Source organism: Ips typographus, linkage group LG9 (genome assembly GCF_016097725.1).
Source record: "Ips typographus isolate SLU linkage group LG9, UJ_Ityp_2.0, whole genome shotgun sequence".
In the NCBI taxonomy this organism is placed as follows: domain Eukaryota; kingdom Metazoa; phylum Arthropoda; class Insecta; order Coleoptera; family Curculionidae; genus Ips; species Ips typographus.
Window position 1 is genome coordinate 8,372,192 of NC_138430.1, and position 18,771 is coordinate 8,390,962.

Sequence of the window (18,771 nt, forward strand, 5' to 3'; positions counted from 1 at the left end):
GAAAAAAAAACACGTTTCTGCAGGATTCCACAACCACCTGCTTTGGCCTTTACCCAACCATCCTCGTCAAGGACAAAAAGGTAGATATTAATTATTTTCCAAATTGCTAGGTGCTGTAAATGTAACAGCGAATCTTGTACGTAATAATTCAGGTCAATACCATCACATATCTTCGACTCATTCTGATGGGGCAGTCTGATGGTATTATCTAACCTTGACTGACTTCTGTGCTCAGAAAGAAACAGGTGCAATACAGTTGGTTGTAAAAATATTAATTACTTCTAGTGTGAAATCCAGTTAAAAAATAAGACAAAAATACCGCCATATATTCGATAAGGTGACAAAGAATAATTAAATTTCATATTAAAAGTAGATTTTTTGCAGGAAGCTTTCAAGGATAGCAGCGACAAGGTGAGATAATGTCTAGTCATTATATAAATAGTTTTAGTTAGCTTAGTTTTGTTCAACTTTGTGTTATTTAATAAGTTGAAATATGGTAAATGCATGTTAAAGCTTCTTTATTAAACCAATTATGCACTCAAATGTTTTGGTACTAAATTTAATTTGAAGCTTCTTGGAATTACTCCATTTCCACTTACTTCAATTAGTAATAACTTTTGCTATACTTTTTTAATTGAAGATCCCCACTTCAAATGCAAACTACACCAAAATTAACGAGATCTAGAAGGTGAGTAAGTGTTTGCAAAACAACTTAAATAACAGTATATTCAAGAAAAATACAATATTTTTAAGTTTTCAAAAAAAGTTTCATATGCATTTTCGTTACACCCAATTTTGACAATTTTTAATTCGTTTTAAATCATGTCTCTCAATTACATAAAATGACTTTCTTGATTTGTATGATGATAACTAACATTGTGATTTTCAGAGGCCAGGAATCTTTAAGATTAATTGAACCAACTCAATGGAGATCAGGGTGACTGTTTTGTATCTTTTAATATTATTTTTTTAACCATTAATTACTTTTACAGATCAAATACAACAGGCAGTTGGATGTAAACCCATAGAAATTACACTTAACCTTAAGTTCATATTTTACATTGTTGGTTAATTTTATCTTTAGATATTGTGCCACATTGGATAATAGATTTAGACCGGATTACGAACTTAATACTGTTATTTAAAGCTATTGTCGCTTTAAATTAATTACTGTCCTTAATCGCCCACAAAAAAATTGAAAACCAGATACTGATAAATGGGACATCAGTTATACAATAATAGCATACATATGAAATGGCCATTAATACGGCAATTTTCGGGGCAAGTGATCTTTACCATGCTTGACCAACACTGAACCACGCCCGTTATGTTGCAATGACTGATTGATGGCAAAACCAGTTGAAGGTTCCTCAAAAATGTATACTTTTGATTGTATTCACTTTAGAATTTATAATCGTTGTTTTTGCTCCTGATTTGGCGCATAAAAGTGGCGTAACTGTACATTCCCTTGAAAGCCTACAAAAAACACAACAATCATAAAGAAATATACCACTTTTAAGGCTAAAAGTACTGTTAACGTAGCCGCAGCATCCATACGAATAAAAGGACCAACATCAATAGTCAAAGGTATTTGAGTTCTTATCATCATTATTAGCAACGTTCGTTTTGTTGCTTTATCTTGAACAGTCCAGTTACTTTCATATATTGCATTTCCCACATTCTCGCTCTAAAAACGAATCTATTGAGTTGTTTGTGTGCAGTAAAACTACAAATACCTCGTCAATGATTTTATTGGCAGACCAAGCTGTGCAGCACATGTTGAAGGCTACATTAGCGATAAACAGCATACAGTAGGGGATGTCCGTGATGGATTTAACCTGAAAGTGGTTTAGTTTTACTAATAATTAACCTTTAGTAGAGTAGTAGTACACAAAGTAGTTGTAGCAGCCCAGCAGCTCCATTAACAGACTCCACAGCATAATCAAGTAGCAATATCTCACGTATTCCATAATTGACAGATTGAACAAACCTAATACATTTACTTCTGCTTTAAAGCAGAAGTAAATCAATTAACTGAACTTACTCAATTAAAACTTGATGTTCTCTAGCTAAACGTTTAAGTTCTTCCGTTCTTCGATCATCCAAAGGCATAGAAAGACATTTTCTCAGATTCAACTGTAGGAATTTCAGTTGTGACGTTGCAAATACTACAAGTGATTGCATCGGTGAAATTGATGCACAATTGAAAAGAAACCCATACAGAGCCATAAATAAATTGTAACCAGTTACAAAAGTGTCGTGTTTGGTTTCATCGAAAGGGAACCAAATTTGGTACATGAAATGTTCACCAGGGGTTAAACCTGTGATATATTTATTGTACACGTTGACGCCAATAAAATAAATTATACCCATGCTAACGCAGAAACACTGACAAAAGTTAACAATACGAAAATACTTCACTTCTTTCAAATAAATTTGTTTCATTGAATCAGTTTCCTTGTTTAAGCTTTCTTCACGTTCAATCACAAATCCGTATAAATAGGGAATTCCATTCTTCACGTAAATTAAGACTTTATAAGTGATTTCGATCACAAGAATGGCTAACGTGATAGGAATGTAAACTTCCTCCAGTTTAGACTGCTGAAGCAACTGCGCTATCTTGAAAATCATTAAAAAAATATTACAAACAAAAAGGGTTTGGATGCCAATCGAATAAATTGTATAAATCTTTTTGATCGTACTGTTGGTTGATATGGGAAGCTTCCATATAGAGCTCGAATCAGATGAGAAAAGGCCACCGCATCATCAATGACGCAGTTTTTAAAACTATTTCTTTCTCCTTCTACAGTTGCCGTCGCATTAGATATAATCAGAGGCGTCCTATTAAAATATTCCCGAAAATATATTGTTAAGCGGTCAAAAAGCCACTTGGCAACGTAGTACGGTTTTTACTTGGACACAATTAAAACAGATGCGGCAGCGGCCAGGGACATTTGGACCTTTTTATATGCTTTTTCTAGCCGGCACTCTAAACGGTGTTGCCAAGTTTAAAAAAATGTAGTGGCGGACAGGGAGACTTAGGGGGTTAGGTTAGGTTCCGTTTTAGTCTGGTGTTTTGGTTGTATTGTTGATGGTCGCAGTTGAAGTTCACATAGTGTTATGAATAAAAAACGTTATTTTGTCAAAATGTCTTTCAAAAAGGTTGGAAAGAAAGGTGTTATCATATACAGCCAAGGCCGTGAAATCGTCAGTAACGTCTTACAATTTATGAAGAAAGAAGCAGAAGGAGTTTCCATTCCTTTGAAAAACTTGTTGTCTTTTATTTTCTTTATTAAAAACGACGAAAATGTTTCATTTTACTGATAAAATAATAGCACGCCACTGACTGGCTGCAACAACTTGGAAAGTAACGAGAGCAGCAATATTTAAAGCGAGACGTACAGAGATCGTGACATCATCGTTTGATGACGCCTGTGGCCTTTTCTTAGCTGATTCGAGCTATACCAGCTGAAATCATAAAAAACTTGGGCACTTTATAGATAGAGCTCGAATCAGCTAAGAAAAGGCCACAGGCGTCATCAAACGATGATGTCACGATCTCTGTACGTCTCGCTTTAAATATTGCTGCTCTCGTTACTTTCCAAGTTGTTGCAGCCAGTCAGTGGCGTGCTATTATTTTATCAGTAAAATGAAACATTTTCGTCGTTTTTAATAAAGAAAATAAAAGACAACAAGTTTTTCAAAGGAATGGAAACTCCTTCTGCTTCTTTCTTCATAAATTGTAAGACGTTACTGACGATTTCACGGCCTTGGCTGTATATGATAACACCTTTCTTTCCAACCTTTTTGAAAGACATTTTGACAAAATAACGTTTTTTATTCATAACACTATGTGAACTTCAACTGCGACCATCAACAATACAACCAAAACACCAGACTAAAACGGAACCTAACCTAACCCCCTAAGTCTCCCTGTCCGCCACTACATTTTTTTAAACTTGGCAACACCGTTTAGAGTGCCGGCTAGTAAAAGCATATAAAAAGGTCCAAATGTACCTGGCCGCTGCCGCATCTGTTTTAATTGTGTCCAAGTAAAAACCGTACTACGTTGCCAAGTGGCTTTTTGACCGCTTAACAATATATTTTCGGGAATATTTTAATAGGACGCCTCTGATTATATCTAATGCGACGGCAACTGTAGAAGGAGAAAGAAATAGTTTTAAAAACTGCGTCATTGATGATGCGGTGGCCTTTTCTCATCTGATTCGAGCTTTACTTTGCGACATTTTGTTGTGTTGTAAAAGTTTAAATTTTCTCGGATATTTGGTGATCAATTTTTAATTAGTTCAGGAAATATTTTTATGTAATTATACAGTAAGGTAAAACTGGAAAACAATTAGGTTTTTCTGGGAAAACAATTGTTAAAAAAACTGTTGTTGAGAAGATATTTGAATTACTTAAATAATATTGTTTTGTTTTATTTATGTTGAGCAATATGATCTTATAGTAGCAATAAAGGTTTCTTAATCAAACATAATAGGTGTCATTGATAACTAGTAGATTACTTAATAAAATTTGTATAACAAACAAGTATTTATTGTCATAGGGTACGTAAAATGCTAATTTGAAAAGACGAAACATTTTAATTGGTCTTGACAGTGAAAATTGCTGCTATAACAGAACTAATGTTAAACAGTCTGTTTTATGACACATGGCAAGTTTATAGCAAATTGATATCAAATATCTATAAAAGAAAGTCTATGGGATTCTAAAAAAACCTTATTTAACAAGAATATAGTTTAACTATTGCCACCTGAATGTTAAAAATAGCAAAACACACATGGTTATGCAATGTATGTTAATTATTTTTTTGTTATTCCAGTTTCGCGAAAATTCAAATTAATGGCTGTCGACCACTAACTATTTTGATGTAGATTCGCCAATTAATGGTCTGAAAAATCCCAACCATCTGCCCAAACTGACTATTTTAGTGTGTTTTATTAATTTTTTTGGTCGATATAGTGGTTTTGTTGTTCTATAAATCTTAACGACTTTTTTGAATATAAAAGACTTTGCAGGAAGCTGAATTGATCAGTTGTTCTTTATAGTACTGACAGAGAAGACTTTGTAGAAACATGGCCGCCAAGGTAAGTTTTGTTTATTAAACAAAAACATCAAATTGTAAAGAAACATTATTTACAGATCATCATCCTTGCTGCTTTAGTAGCTTTCGCCAACGCCAGCGGCTCTTACTACTCAAGTCCGCTCATCTCAGCTCTATCATCCAGCCCTAGTGCCTACAGCTATGGCGTTCCCGCTGTTTCATCCTACAGCGCCCCTGTAGTGTCGACCTACACTGCCCCAGCTGTATCAACTTACTCTGCTCCAGCTGTTGCTGCTCCTGTAGCAAGTTACTCGTCCTATGCCGCTCCAGCTGTATCAACTTACTCCGCTCCAGCTTTTGCTGCTCCTGTAGCAAGTTACTCATCCTATGCCACTCCAGCTGTATCAACTTACTCCGCTCCAGCTGTTGCTGCTCCAGCTGTAGCCTACAGTGCACCAGCTGTAGCTTACAGTGCTCCCGTTGCACCAGCCTACTCAGCTCCAGTGGCTTACAGTGCACCAGCTGTCTCTTATTCTTCCGCTTCCGCCAGTGCTTCTGCAGGAGCTACTTCTTATGTCTCGCCTGTGTCTACTTGGTAAGAACAATGTAATATGCTGAAATAAAGTGTAACTAGTATTGCAAATTAACAGAATTTTTTTTTTCTGAATTAATACCACAAGATTTTCATAATTTCACGAATCCTTTAGGACGAGGGAAATTTGTTAGGAAAAATGCTAGAATGAAAATTTTCGGGTTAATTGAAAAGCTTTTACTTTTAGCTATTTCTCGAAAATGTCTCATTTTTATTAGGTTTAAGTATATTTGGACATTAACCACATTAAATAAACCAATCGTACAGTGGCATTATTATGATTCTATGACTACGTGAAATTATCATTTATAATAATCGTGCTAGACTATATTCTTACAAATATATCATCAGAGCGTGAGAAGAAAAAGAGGAACGCAATCCAGAAACTAAAATTTTGCAGAAAAAATGAGTTATACAGGGTGTCTAAAAAGTCTGGAATATTGCAAATATCTCGAAAACTGCTGATTTTATTTTTCTCAAATTTTGCGTCTTGTTATAGTAAATAACAGCGCATGACGTGAGGGTGAAATGAGGTTCGCAAGTATACAGGGTCAGTCACAAAGTATACCAACTTTCTTAATTCAAACCTAACACACTGTATATTACTTCAGATTTTAAGAGTACTTATAAAGGCCAATTCAACGATATACGATTTTTATTTTTTTTTTGATTTTTTTTTTGTACCTGCCTATAACAATGATAGGTGTAACAATGACAGCTAACGTCAATATAATGTTAAATTAATTGGCAAATTTTCCTATTACTTAAAATGGTGTTTTTGAGTGAGAAGGAAAAGACTGACATCTTAAGTATCCTTCTTCACTCCTTCTCTCATCTCACTGAAAAACACCATTTTAAGTAATAGGAAAATTTGCCAATTAATTTAACATTATATTGACGTTAGCTGTCATTGTTACACCTATCATTGTTATAGGCAGGTACAAAAAAAAAAATCAAAAAAAAAAATCCAAAAAAAAAAAATCAAAAAAAAAATAAAAATCGTATATCGTTGAATTGGCCTTTATAAGTACTCTTAAAATCTGAAGTAATATACAGTGTGTTAGGTTTGAATTAAGAAAGTTGGTATACTTTGTGACTGACCCTGTATACTTGCGAACCTCATTTCACCCTCACGTCATGCGCTGTTATTTACTTTAACAAAACGCAAATTTTGAGAAAAATAAAATCAGCAGTTTTCGAGATATTTGCAATATTCCAGACTTTTTAGACACCCTGTATAACTAGTAGTCTTACACCCTGCACCTATATCAGGATGTATCATATTCAACAAAACACTAAAAATTACATTTTAGTTAAAGAGCTTGTTAACTGCAAAATCCTTTATTAAAGCACATTAATAAATAATAATAATAAAACATTTCATAACAAAACAATCATTATTTAACTCCAGTTAGGAACACCATAAGCGGAAATAACAGGGGCTGCTCCGTAAGTTGCCACGGGGGCACTGTAAGATAACTGAGTAGCTCCGTAAGCTACTGGAGATGCGGCAGCGTAAGCTACAGCAGCTGGAGCTGAGTAAGCAACTGGAGCTACAGTTTTAGAGAAAACTGGTGTTGAATAAGCTACTGGAGCTGCAGCAGCGTAAGTTAAAGGTGCTGGAGCTGAATAACCAACTGGAGCTACAGTTTTAGAGAAAACTGGTGTTGAATAAGCTACTGGAGCTGCGTGATTTGTGTAAGTTGACACAACTGAACGGCTGACAGCGGTTGGTGCTGAATAGGCAGCTACAGCAGGTGCTGAGTAAGCTACGGGAGTGGCGTAGCTTGTAATGGCTGCTTGGGGTTGAAGTAGTCCGGCGTTGGCAAGAGCCAAAGTAGCAACGAAAATTACAATCTAAATAATCAAAAACATTAAATAATAACAAAATAACCTATTTCATTGATATTATACCTTGAAAGCCATTTTGCTTACTCTTTGTTGTTGACAATACTGATGAACTGAAACTGATAGTTTTTTCGGTAAAAGCATCTGCTTATATATAGTTAATGCCCTTTAAACAGTATTAAACTTACAAGACAGGATGCAAAGTGGTTTCAACCACTTTCGGCGATTTGCGACAATGTTACTTAAGAACATAAACCGAAAGGTCTAGGTTAAAGCTATACGCTCCAGTTTTGCATAACAAACATTACCAAATAGATTATACTAACCGAAACTTGATTTAAAATACAAACTTTCGACATTAATCCTATTTCAATTTGATTGTCGGATTAGAAAAGTAGTTTGTAAGTTAAAAGGTAAACTTGATTAGACTGAAAGTTAACAAGCTTTTATCTGTCAACGTATTGTATTTTAAGCAATTTTGTGTTTATAATCGCTAATTTATTAAACTTTAATAATTACTCAATAATATTGCAGATTTGAAGATGTTTATCAATTTCTCCAAATTCGTGCAATTAAATTTCTTAAGAAGGGTCACTGATGCCTCTAATTACTTAACAGGGCAATCCTAAAATTCAAGTCAAACTGGTGAAAGGCAAAATTTTGGGCTTTTACATAACTACGTGTGGTCTGATTTTTAAATAACATTTACGTTATTTAAGAAGCTTACATTTCCTGTATCTGTCTTCAGGTTATCACCAGACATTTTGTAGTCAAAGGTACATAAAACATTAATCCATAGTCCAATCATACACTTTTACGGTTCTCCATGTAACTGATAATCTCTTACACGCCAAATTTGATTGTTTTTTTAATGAACGTGTCGACCGTGATGCTAACCCAACATCTAGCTTAGCAGCCAACAATACTTTTTTAGCGAAAGTACCGTCCACGCCCAAGGATATACGACTGCCGTATCCTTTAAGCATTTTGTATAAAATTCGAGCATTCCACCGAAAATGTATCAGTTTTGCAAAATAAACCGAACGATCTACAATGGCTTTTAAAGTAAGTTTTTCTGAGTAAGTTTGATCTATTGGTAAACTAATTCTTTGACTTCTAGTTCGTCATCCTTGCCGCCACTCTGGCTTTCGCTAACGCTGGCAACCTGCTTGCACCAAGCCTAGCCTACAGTGCCCCAGCAGTCTCAGCTTATGCCGCCCCAGGAATCACCGCCTACAGCTCACCAGCTGTAGCCACTTACAGTGCTCCAGTTGCTGCCTACAGTGCCCCAGCCTACACCGCCTACTCTTCTCCCGCTGTTGTATCCAAATCAATCTCCTCCACCTACCAAAGTCATCCTGCACCTGTAGCCACCTACGCCGCTGCTGCCCCTGTTGTAGCTAAATCCTACCTGGCTCCATCTCCCTCTGTGATTTCCAGCTACGCTGCCCCAGCTCCAATTGTTGCCAAATCCTACTTGGCTTCTTCCCCTGTAGTGTCTGCCTACGCCGCACCAGCCTCTTACTTGACTAAGACTGTTGCTGCCCCAGTAGCCACCTACGCCGCTGCCGCCCCAGTTGTTGCCTCTTACTCCGCCCCAGCACTGTCCAAATCCATCTACTCCACCTACACCACCCACTCTGCCCCTTCAGTAGTGTCATCTTATTCTGCCCCAGCAGCCTATGCCGCCCCAGCTCTAGCTTACTCTTCCCCAGTGGTAGCCAAGGCTTACGCCCAACCTGTGCTGTCCAGCTATGCTGCCCCAGCCTGGTAAATGTGATTAGACTGAACGAATTGTAGACAATTTATTTATTTTGTATAATAATTATTGTATATAATTTCGCAGACCATTTTGAAAAATACAATTACACTCATCTAAATAAAAATATGGTTTTATTGTGTAAATAGAGTTTAGAATCTAAAAGCTGACCCAGAAATCACTGATTTATGTAATTTTCAAGTAAAAGAAAATGCAAGTATTATCAAAGAGATGTATGATCTTGCTTTTCGTTTGTGAATGAACAACTTAGAACCATTAATAATAATAGAAACACTATTGTGAGTATAAAAGTGTTTTTTTGTGTATGAGTTGATAAAAACTTCCTAAAAGGTTGGCTTGACCGAGCTTAAACATATTTTTAACCCAAAAATGTTGTAATGGACCACTGTTTTGTAAAATAAGTATTTCAACTACATATTTTCTTAATTTGTAGTTTACGTTTCTTACTCACCTATCAAATTTATATTTATTATTTACCTTTAAAGGTTTTTACAATATATGATTGGAAGTCGTTTGGGGGCAATTTAAGTAAATAATAATGCTAAAACAAATTTGGTGTACGTAATAAAAACAGTGACCACAATATAGGTGATAATAATATATGACACTAAAATTATACAGGAGTATGAAAAGATTAGAATAAAATTTAAGCAAAACTGATACTATTGACTGTAGAGGCAATTTCAAACTGGTTTCCAACTGAAAATCGGAAATTGTTGGCTTTTATTGGTTGAATGTTCACGTGACATTGACATTTTAAGGGTAATGGCCAATAGCTGGACATTTAGAGCTGTCTTGACATAACGTAATAGGAATCGAAGCTTTGACACCCTGTATTACACCTGCTAGTATAAACAACTTGTATTGCCCTATATTTTATTAGAATATGATGTAGAGATGTTACAGCTTTTTTAATTCAATATCTGGCTAATTCTGAGATTACCATTATTTCAATAATTGAAGTTATACTGAAGTCAATTTAATGAAAATAGTATACAAATTATAGTTTTGTTTTTTGTTGTCAATAAGAGTCATTTTTGACTAATTGGGAGACACCTAGTGATATTATTGACTGGCAATGACAGATCTTTTGTGCAAGACCAACCGGAAAAATAATTAAACCAAAATTTGCTGTTCTGTCTATCAACAGCTTCAACAGACTAGTAAAAAAACCATTGATAGGCGCAGCTAATTAGTATACTAACTTAATAAGTCTAACTTCCTGTATTTATGCAAACGTAGGTAGCTAATATCAATCAATCTAACATGGTGTACCTTTAATTGATACTATTCCATATTAAGTCAGACGGATATTAATCATTCAATTCTATGATTCTCCGGTTAACTGATAACCTTTCTTCAACGCTCAAGATTTGATTGCATTTTTAATGAACGTGACGACCGTGATCGTATCATAACATCTAGCTTACGATACTATTTCAGCGAAAGTTGCACACCCAAGGATATACGACCGCATCTTTTGAGCATTTCGTATAAAAATCGGGCATTCCACTTGAAATTTATCAGTTTTGCGAGATAAACCGAACGATCTACAATGGCTTTTAAAGTAAGTAGTATCTAGGGGTATGCCTTCAATGTGAATTACTAATTTTTTTGTGATTTTAGTTCGTCATCCTTGCCGCCACTTTGGCTTTGGCTAACGCTGGAAATCTGCTTGCTCCAAGCTTGGCCTACAGTGCCCCATCAGTGTCTGCCTATGCTGCACCAGCTGTATCTTACAGCGCTCCAGCTATTGCCTCCTACAGCGCTCCAGTTGTGGCTTCTTCTCCCGCTGTGATCTCCAGCTACGCCGCCCCAGCTCCATCTTACTTGGCCCCCTCTCCATCTGTAGTGTCTACCTATGCCGCCCCAGCTCCTTATTTGACTAAGACTGTCGCTGCCCCAGTAGCCACCTACGCCGCTGCCGCCCCAGTTGTTGCCTCTTACTCCGCACCTGCAGTGTCCAAATCCATCGTTTCCACTTACACCACCCATTCTGCTCCAGCTGTGTCTTACTCTGCCCCAATTGTGGCTAAAGCCGCCCCAGCTGTTGTCAGCTCTTATGCCACCCCAGCTGTTGTCAACTCTTATGCCGCCCCAGCTCTCTCTTACTCCGCCCCTGTGGTAGCTAAGGCTTACGCTCAACCTGTGTTGTCCAGCTACGCCGCCCCAGCCTGGTAAATGGAATAGTGTATTTTAGACAATTTATTTATTTTGTAAATAATTTTGCTTTGACAAATTTAAAAGCCATTTTTGGGAATAAATAAAAATCATTGACACAAATGTATAGTTTCTATTGTCCCAGACTGAGATTGACCTTAAATAGCAAATCAAAGTAAAATGAGATGACGTAACTATGTATGATAATAGGAATGAAAAAAAGGTCACATTCAAAACATTTACATTCCTATTAAATTGTTACAGCATAATCTTATTTTCATACAAGAGAGCAGAAGTTTTGGGCTACATTTTGACAACAAACCTCCTAACAGGAACTAATTCAGAAGCTGTCAAAAGTGAACCAAGTTAGCAGCTGTCAAATTGTACCACCTTCTATATTTCTAGTACAGATACACTGTTGTAGAAAGAAGAAGATGGGTTGAGCTAAAAGAAAACTGAAACTAGGGGCTATATTTTGATGTTTGAACGAATTTCTAGCTGTCATATAGTAAACAACTTAGCACGTGTCAAATAAGGACACCTGTCAACTTTAAAAAAACAGAAGAAAAGTGTCCACGAAGACAGGAAAAGAGCAATGACAGTTAACGAAAAAACACGAGATGTACAGGTGTGGTAAATCCAAAACCGACCATAGGAAAACCGTGTAACGGACAGAGAAACGTGTAGATAATTGCATGCGCGGGACAAAGACAGAAAACGAAAAAAATATCAAGTAGGCCATATTTTTAGTGCGCTGTTGCCAAAATCCAATACCGTCGACAAAATTAATTTTTTTTGTTACTCTAATTGGTATTTTATTAAGTTTACTATTCAACAATAAAGTAGTGTGTTATGTTAGTGTACATTTGAGTAATCCCTGACACAACTCGCTTCAGAATAATCAAGGAACAAAATTAATTTTGTCGACGGTATTGGATTTTGGCAACAGCGCACTGAAAATATGGCCTACTTGATATTTTTTTCGTTTTCTGTCTTTGTCCCGCGCATGCAATTATCTACGTTTCTCTGTCCGTTACACGGTTTTCCTATGGTCGATTTTGGATTTACCACACCTGTATAAAGAAGCAAGAATTTGATGAGAGAATTAAAACACAAAATCGAGTATATTAATTAGAATCTGATTACAGCAATTTGCCTAAATATTAACTGTATTTAAGTTTGGCGTGCACAACAGTGTTATATGGTTTTCTCAGTTATTAGTATTTTTTAAAAAAAATCTATTTTGGCAAAAGAAATTGGAAGTTTTAAGCTACATTTTGACGTTGGAACGAACGACCTAACTGTCACAGGAACCAAGTTAAGAGCTGTCAAATTGTGACATCTTTAACAAGCTCGTTAACTTTTGCTATTATATTTAAGAGAGAATAATGAAATGTATTAAAATCCAGGAATAACAAATTATAATCTATTAAACAAATTTTTTTGTTTATAGTTTTGTTATTTCGATTTGACTGGGGAAATTAAGTGGACGGATTTGGCAACCCTGTATGTAGCAATCATTTTTAATTATAACAATTTATTAAGTGCGTTTAATAGAATACCTACTGATAAGTTAACCACAAACTTTTGCTATTTGTAAAGAATAAAATAGATAACTCTTTTAAGTCATTTTGCGAACAGTAAAACAACTAAATTCAATAACCAAACATGTTTTATTCCATAAATACAAAAATTACAAAAATGCTCTTAATCTATAACGCAGTCTGTTTATGCTCCTCAATAATGGTACTCGATTCCGTAGCCTTGGAAGTTAGTGTGAGCCACTACAGCGGCTGGAGAGTAGGCTACAGCGGCTTTGGCTACAACAGGAGCTTTGGCAACCAATCCAGGGGCGCCGTAAGACAAAACTGGACTAGGAGCTGCGTAGGTCTTGGTGATAACCTGTCCAGGAGCACCATAAGACAAGACTGGAGAGGAGGTGGCATAGGCAGCTGGGGCTCCGTAGGTTTTAGTCACGATTGGTCCAGGGGCGCCGTAGGACAAAACGGGAGCTGGGGCGGCGTAGGACACAACTGGGGAGCCGTAAGTTTTGGTGACTAGCTGAGATGGGGCGGCATAAGCAGCGGGGGCTCCGTAGGACACAACTGGAGCTCCGTAAGTTTTGGTGACGAATTGAGATGGGGCTTGAGCGTATGACACTACTGGAGCTGGGGCACCGTAGGTTTTAGTGATATATTGAGTTGGGGCTGCGTAGGTAATGGGGGCAGGAGCAGCATATTTGGTGATCAAAGGTGATCCGTAACCCAACTGAAATTTGACAATTGAGTAATGGGATGATTATGGCTAAATAAAACTTACATCGTTAGTGATCCTGGTGTCGTATTTGCGTACGCTGGAGAAGGCGCTGTCTTCTGATTTAGAGTAGCTGGAAAGTGACTGGGCTCCTCCAAGTGATCTGGAGAGAGTCTGCTGGGTGATTCCTACTGAAGGAGCTTGTACGGACACTGCAGTTGGGGCAGCGTGGTAAGCCACAGGTTGGGCTAAAAACAGATTGTTTCAAAAAGAATTCATTGTAGGACTGAATATTATCAACTAGAGAGTAGAACATATTGAGTATCCTGTACTGTCTCACCTGATCAAATTATGAGTAAAGAAAAGAGAAAATCAACTCACCAGCAATAGCAGAGGTAGCATACTTTTCGTAGGCAATTGGAGAGGAGGACTGTTGGAAATAGGTGCTGCTCACCGCAGGGGCTGGCGAATAACGAAGGGCCGGTTGAGCCAACAAGTCTCCAGCGCTGACGTAGGAAATGGCAAGGGCCAGGATGACAACCTAAACAAACTTACTTGAAAACAGTACCTTTTTCAACAATAAGAACTTACTTTAAAAGCCATTTTGGTTGATTTTGCTGTGATGGTATTAATACAATGATAAGCTTCAATGAACTGACGTTATCTCCAAAATTTCGCTTGTTTTTATACTGATCCAAATGGGCGGCTAATTGTACCCGAAACGAAACCATATTGTTGATTCCCACCCTGCTCATGGTATATTCCGGTAATCGCATATCTCTTTTCTTTCTTGCACATACGAGTGACGTACTACTTTCCCTTTCTATTGGTCCGGTTCTGATTGATCTCGTTACAGGTTACCAAGTGAAATGAATAAAAAATTATGTAAGAACCTTATACACGAGATCGTCTCGATGATGGGATATTCTCTTAAAAGTTATATTTCTTAAACTGGCATCAACTGGTTAAAGCAGCCTAAGTTGAAGTGTACAGTTAAGGAAACAAGTTAATTTAAGCCCAAAAATTTCGAAAAACTTATCAAATGCTTTGGAATTAACGTTAAAAACTCTATGAGGTAGTGTGGCTAAACTGGTAGAAAGCCCCACAAACCACTTCAGGTATTCTGGGTTAAGGTCTAGGTTGGGGTGGGTCGGTTTTCACGATAATCAATGCTCTTTTAATTGTACCTTTAAACGTATGCATTACGTAATGTCTTGAAATAAATAAATTTGAATTTGTTATTGCGATATCGCCTAGACTATTCTGTGAATCCTATTATAGTAGTTTGATTGCTAATCTGCAATCAAGTTTTCTATGTGGAGCAACTGGATGAATGACAGTTACTATAATCAAATGATTAAAGAAAGAATCTGAATTCTAAATTAAAGATCTGATTTATTTCTTTAATTTCCTTAAAACTGACTTGGCAAATTTTAAGTCATGTAAGTCTGCTATCCTTGAACAACTCTTAAGCAAGAACAAGTAAATCGAGGCAATTTTGCAAGCAAGGAAGACCCTGGCAAGTGCAAGCTTTATGTGCGACTTAAGGTTTATTGATTGCCGCAAATAAAATTTTAATCAGAAATAATAAGACCCACATGGCAACGCCATATAAACGATCGAAATATCAAAATTAGCATATTTGATCACAATAGAAATGGAATTAAATGCCGCACATTAACAATTATTTCTCCCAATGAAATCACACTGCCAGTCATAACACATCACTGTTCTAATTTCAAAATATGTACCATGTTTTCGCAATAACGTTTTAACACCCAAAATTATACAAATGTATGTTAATGGATTGCCATTGAATGCAAAATTAATCGATTCCAATTTGCTTCAGTTGTAATGTAACAGCGAAATATTATATCACGTTTTTATTACAAGGCTGGATTTGACCTAATAATGTAGATGAAAAATATGTATCTCTTTTGAAGTTAGTTATCTTTCTTTTAATTCTTGGTTCTTTCTTGCGTTAATTTTACTGTCTGGCTACACTACATGGACTAGTAGAATACAGCAAAAATATACAGGTTTTTCTTTAATTTGAATAACTAAACACAACCTGATATAAACTGAAAACTAAAAAAAAAAAACTCTATGCTCTTTCTAATGGCCGGTTAGCGAAATTGATAGGAGTTTAAATAAAAAAGTTACAACCTTTCAAAAATACAAAAAATTACAGTTTTGGTAAAAGTGCATTTTTGGCAAATTTTTAATTTGCTCCTGCTGAAAACTGCCATTTTTTGTCAACATTTTAAGTACTATTTAAGATTCAATATCTCGGTAACGTGAGGAGTTAGAGGGGCGAGTTTTGGGGCATTTTGTAGTATTTTTTATCCTCACACAAAAACTATCTCAGTGCCATCTGGTGTCGAAGAGGCAAACTACTTTTGACCTAAATTATGCTGGGGTTTTTGCACCATAACCCACCAATTTCATATTTGTAAATAACTTTTTATATTTAAAATTGACTGTATAATGATATTTTGGCTATAATATGTTCTTTTAGAAACTTACACAGTCAAAATGCTAACAATTCACCACTAGAGCATTCTGCCTTCAGGATTGGATTTTTCAACAGTTTTATCATCTCAATAGACTTAGTTGAACCACGGGACAAATTCTGAATGGTTTATCCTTAAAATAGTCTTAGTTAGAACATAATTGAAGAAGTTTGAACTAAAAAAAAAATGGTCTACTAAAAGCCAATTGTATCTTTCAAAAAAACTTACCCTACTTGCTTCTTATTTGGTTAAAAAAATAACCCTAAATCTTGGTTCTTTCTTGCGTTAATTTTACGGTCTGGCTCCACTACATGGACTAGTAGAATACAGCAAAAATATACTGGTTTTTCTTTAATTTGAATAACTAAACACAACCTGATATAACAATTCCTTCAAAACCAATGTCAATTGTCAAAATTATTGACATTTTTGGCAACTTTCAACTTCAATTGCGACGTTGCTAGCCAATGAATAAATCTGACAACAGTGACAACGCAGAGTTTGAGCGGGAGCGGGTCCTCAAGTTTTTCATGTTGCAAGTGCAAAGTGCAAGTGAGTGTGCCAGGCCATTTATCGAATTTTCACCCCCCTGAGCGGCACTGGAGCACTGACGGACTGTGAAACTTTCAGGTATGTTTAAACTGTGGTTTAAAATTCGAAACACCCTGTAATTCGGTTATTTTCAGGAGTTCAGGAAGGTTGAACCACTCAAATTAACCGTTTTAAGCTCCTCTCTCCAGTGGTGTAAACTTGTTACGGTTCAATTTCCTCCTTAGGGACTTACCTGGTGGTTTTCATAATTTTGCAGTTTTTTCTATTTGTTTACTATTGAAGTTTGAGAGGCTAATTCAATGTTCTGAATTAGTTTTGTTTTCCAAGTCAGTTCATAGATGGCGCCTGTTTTAGGGATTCCTACGCCTTAGGTTAATGGCGCTTTCGATTGGCTTGTTTAGTACAAAATTATTGTATTATAATTTATCTGGATTACTTCAGGGAAACCAATGGTTTATAGAGATTTTCGGCCTAATCAACCTGATAATACAGGCAAAAACGAAAATTGTATTGAAATAGTACAAGATAAGCAGAAAAAGACATCATATGGATGGAATGATAAAAATTGTGATACAGAGTTAAGTTTTATTTGTCAAAGTAGATGTTGTTGTAACAATAATTAAGTGGACAAATCTAAAACTGTATGCTTACATTGAACATAATAAATGAAAATAAAAATTGAATTTACTGCTTTTTTTGAAAAAATACAAGAAGAGAGATTATAGATAACTCCTAATAGGTATAATAACTTCAGTTATTGCATTACAAGAAATTGATCCAATTTGCAAACCTAACTAATTACCTGTGAGTTTTTGCACTGATGTATAAAACCCCCCATTTGTGATAAGTCGGAAAAAAACGCTCCATGCAGGTAGTTGGAATGAACCTTAAGTGGTTTCGATAAACCAGTTGTTTTAAGAAAAAAGTCCCTCTGATTAACTGCAAACTAAATAACAAGTTCTATTTTTGCTCTAAAATAAACGACTTTTAATATAAGTACGATATATTCAAATCACTTGGTAGAAATGTATATAAAAGGGCTGTCTTGCCTCAGATATTAACATTATACAGCTTAAACATGTTAAGAGTGTTGGTTTTAAGTCTCCTGATTTTCCATATTGGAAATGCTGCGACTATAAACAGAAACGGTGAGATTTTTTAGTTTAACTGAGTTTATCAACATTTTTGCTTATTTGTTAATGATTGCCTACTTAGACTATAACTCTGGATTGGAATTAACCGGACCATTACCTCGTACAAACGAAACTTTGATAGGAACAGATTCCGTAACAATTAAATCCCGTTCAAGTAAGTCACATTTATAGCAGAATAGTTTTATTATCTTTTTTATTAATAAAAATAATGTTTTATAGCTGTAGATGCCAATGGATGTGCCGTATGTGCTAGAAAATATCTGGTTGCACAACAAAAAGTCAATTTCAACCAAGCTGTTCTTCTCTGCAACCAAATAGGCATGGAGATTGCTAGTCCAATCTCAGCTGATGAAGAAGCGGCAATAGAAAACACTGCTCAAAAAACTGCTCCTGGTAAAATGTTTTTATATATTTTATAGTCTAAAATATGGTATTTGTTCTATTTAGGAGTAATTGATCTCTGGATCGGAGGAATACGGTGTACAGGTTGCCTAAGCGAATTCATCTGGATTACTTCCGGAAAACCAGTTGTTTATAGACACTTTTGGTCCAACGAACCCAACAATCTGGGCAACCACGAAAATTGTATTGAAATAGTACAAGATAAGCAGAAAAAGACATCATATGGATGGAATGATATAAATTGTGATACAGAGTTTAGTTTTGTTTGTCAAAGTAAATGTTGTTGTAACAATAATTAAGTGGACAAATCTAAAACTGTATGTTTACATTGAACATAATAAATAACAATAAAAATTGAATTTATTGCTTTTTTGAAAAAATATAAGATGAGAGATTATAGATAACTCCTAATAGGTACATTTGCATTACAAGAAATTGATCCAATTTGCAAA

At 35.8% G+C, this 18,771-nt stretch overlaps 6 protein-coding genes across 16 annotated transcripts in view; 3 read left to right on the top strand and 3 right to left on the bottom strand.

The window, feature by feature from the left end:
* The window catches only part of prom (prominin), a 45,017-nt gene extending 43,885 nt beyond the window's left edge, over positions 1 to 1,132 (top strand). For 6 of the 11 annotated variants that reach the window (XM_081987287.1, XM_081987288.1, XM_081987281.1 and 3 more), the window contains 5 exons: positions 24 to 80; positions 385 to 411; positions 641 to 688; positions 890 to 937; positions 993 to 1,132. In XM_081987287.1, coding sequence (XP_081843413.1) covers positions 24 to 80; positions 385 to 411; positions 641 to 688; positions 890 to 937; positions 993 to 1,020 — 208 coding nt within the window. In that variant the 3' untranslated portion in view covers positions 1,021 to 1,132. Of the gene's footprint in view, positions 1 to 23; positions 111 to 152; positions 246 to 384; positions 412 to 640; positions 689 to 889 lie in introns of all 11 variants that reach the window. The other 5 variants (XR_014179345.1, XR_014179346.1, XR_014179344.1 and 2 more) reach the window with 5 other exon arrangements.
* A 63-nt stretch (positions 1,133 to 1,195) lies between these two features.
* Positions 1,196 to 2,725, bottom strand: LOC145734147 (odorant receptor 22a-like). The gene is made up of 4 exons (XM_081987313.1): positions 2,045 to 2,725; positions 1,891 to 1,990; positions 1,737 to 1,838; positions 1,196 to 1,687 (listed from the first exon to the last, which is right to left on the bottom strand). Exons 1-4 carry the CDS (start codon positions 2,629 to 2,631, stop codon positions 1,409 to 1,411), a joined length of 1,068 nt encoding a protein of 355 aa, XP_081843439.1. The 5' UTR covers positions 2,632 to 2,725; the 3' UTR covers positions 1,196 to 1,408.
* Positions 2,726 to 4,947: 2,222 nt separating this feature from the next.
* On the top strand, positions 4,948 to 11,568 carry LOC145733936 (uncharacterized). The gene is made up of 6 exons (XM_081986967.1): positions 4,948 to 5,108; positions 5,164 to 5,661; positions 8,544 to 8,570; positions 8,626 to 9,275; positions 10,837 to 10,852; positions 10,912 to 11,568. Exons 1-6 carry the CDS (start codon positions 5,097 to 5,099, stop codon positions 11,464 to 11,466), a joined length of 1,758 nt encoding a protein of 585 aa, XP_081843093.1. The 5' UTR covers positions 4,948 to 5,096; the 3' UTR covers positions 11,467 to 11,568.
* LOC145734142 (uncharacterized) lies at positions 6,980 to 7,858 on the bottom strand. The gene is made up of 2 exons (XM_081987308.1): positions 7,572 to 7,858; positions 6,980 to 7,514 (listed from the first exon to the last, which is right to left on the bottom strand). The coding sequence occupies exons 1-2, from the start codon at positions 7,647 to 7,649 to the stop codon at positions 7,059 to 7,061; spliced, it is 534 nt and encodes a 177-aa protein (XP_081843434.1). The 5' UTR covers positions 7,650 to 7,858; the 3' UTR covers positions 6,980 to 7,058.
* Positions 11,569 to 13,099: 1,531 nt separating the features above from the next.
* Positions 13,100 to 14,553, bottom strand: LOC145734134 (uncharacterized). The gene is made up of 4 exons (XM_081987294.1): positions 14,290 to 14,553; positions 14,080 to 14,239; positions 13,765 to 13,946; positions 13,100 to 13,713 (listed from the first exon to the last, which is right to left on the bottom strand). Exons 1-4 carry the CDS (start codon positions 14,299 to 14,301, stop codon positions 13,183 to 13,185), a joined length of 885 nt encoding a protein of 294 aa, XP_081843420.1. The 5' UTR covers positions 14,302 to 14,553; the 3' UTR covers positions 13,100 to 13,182.
* A 3,203-nt stretch (positions 14,554 to 17,756) lies between these two features.
* LOC145734136 (salivary C-type lectin 2-like) lies at positions 17,757 to 18,678 on the top strand. The gene is made up of 4 exons (XM_081987302.1): positions 17,757 to 17,911; positions 17,979 to 18,071; positions 18,137 to 18,310; positions 18,365 to 18,678. Exons 1-4 carry the CDS (start codon positions 17,842 to 17,844, stop codon positions 18,616 to 18,618), a joined length of 591 nt encoding a protein of 196 aa, XP_081843428.1. The 5' UTR covers positions 17,757 to 17,841; the 3' UTR covers positions 18,619 to 18,678.
* The last annotated feature ends 93 nt before the right edge of the window (positions 18,679 to 18,771 follow it).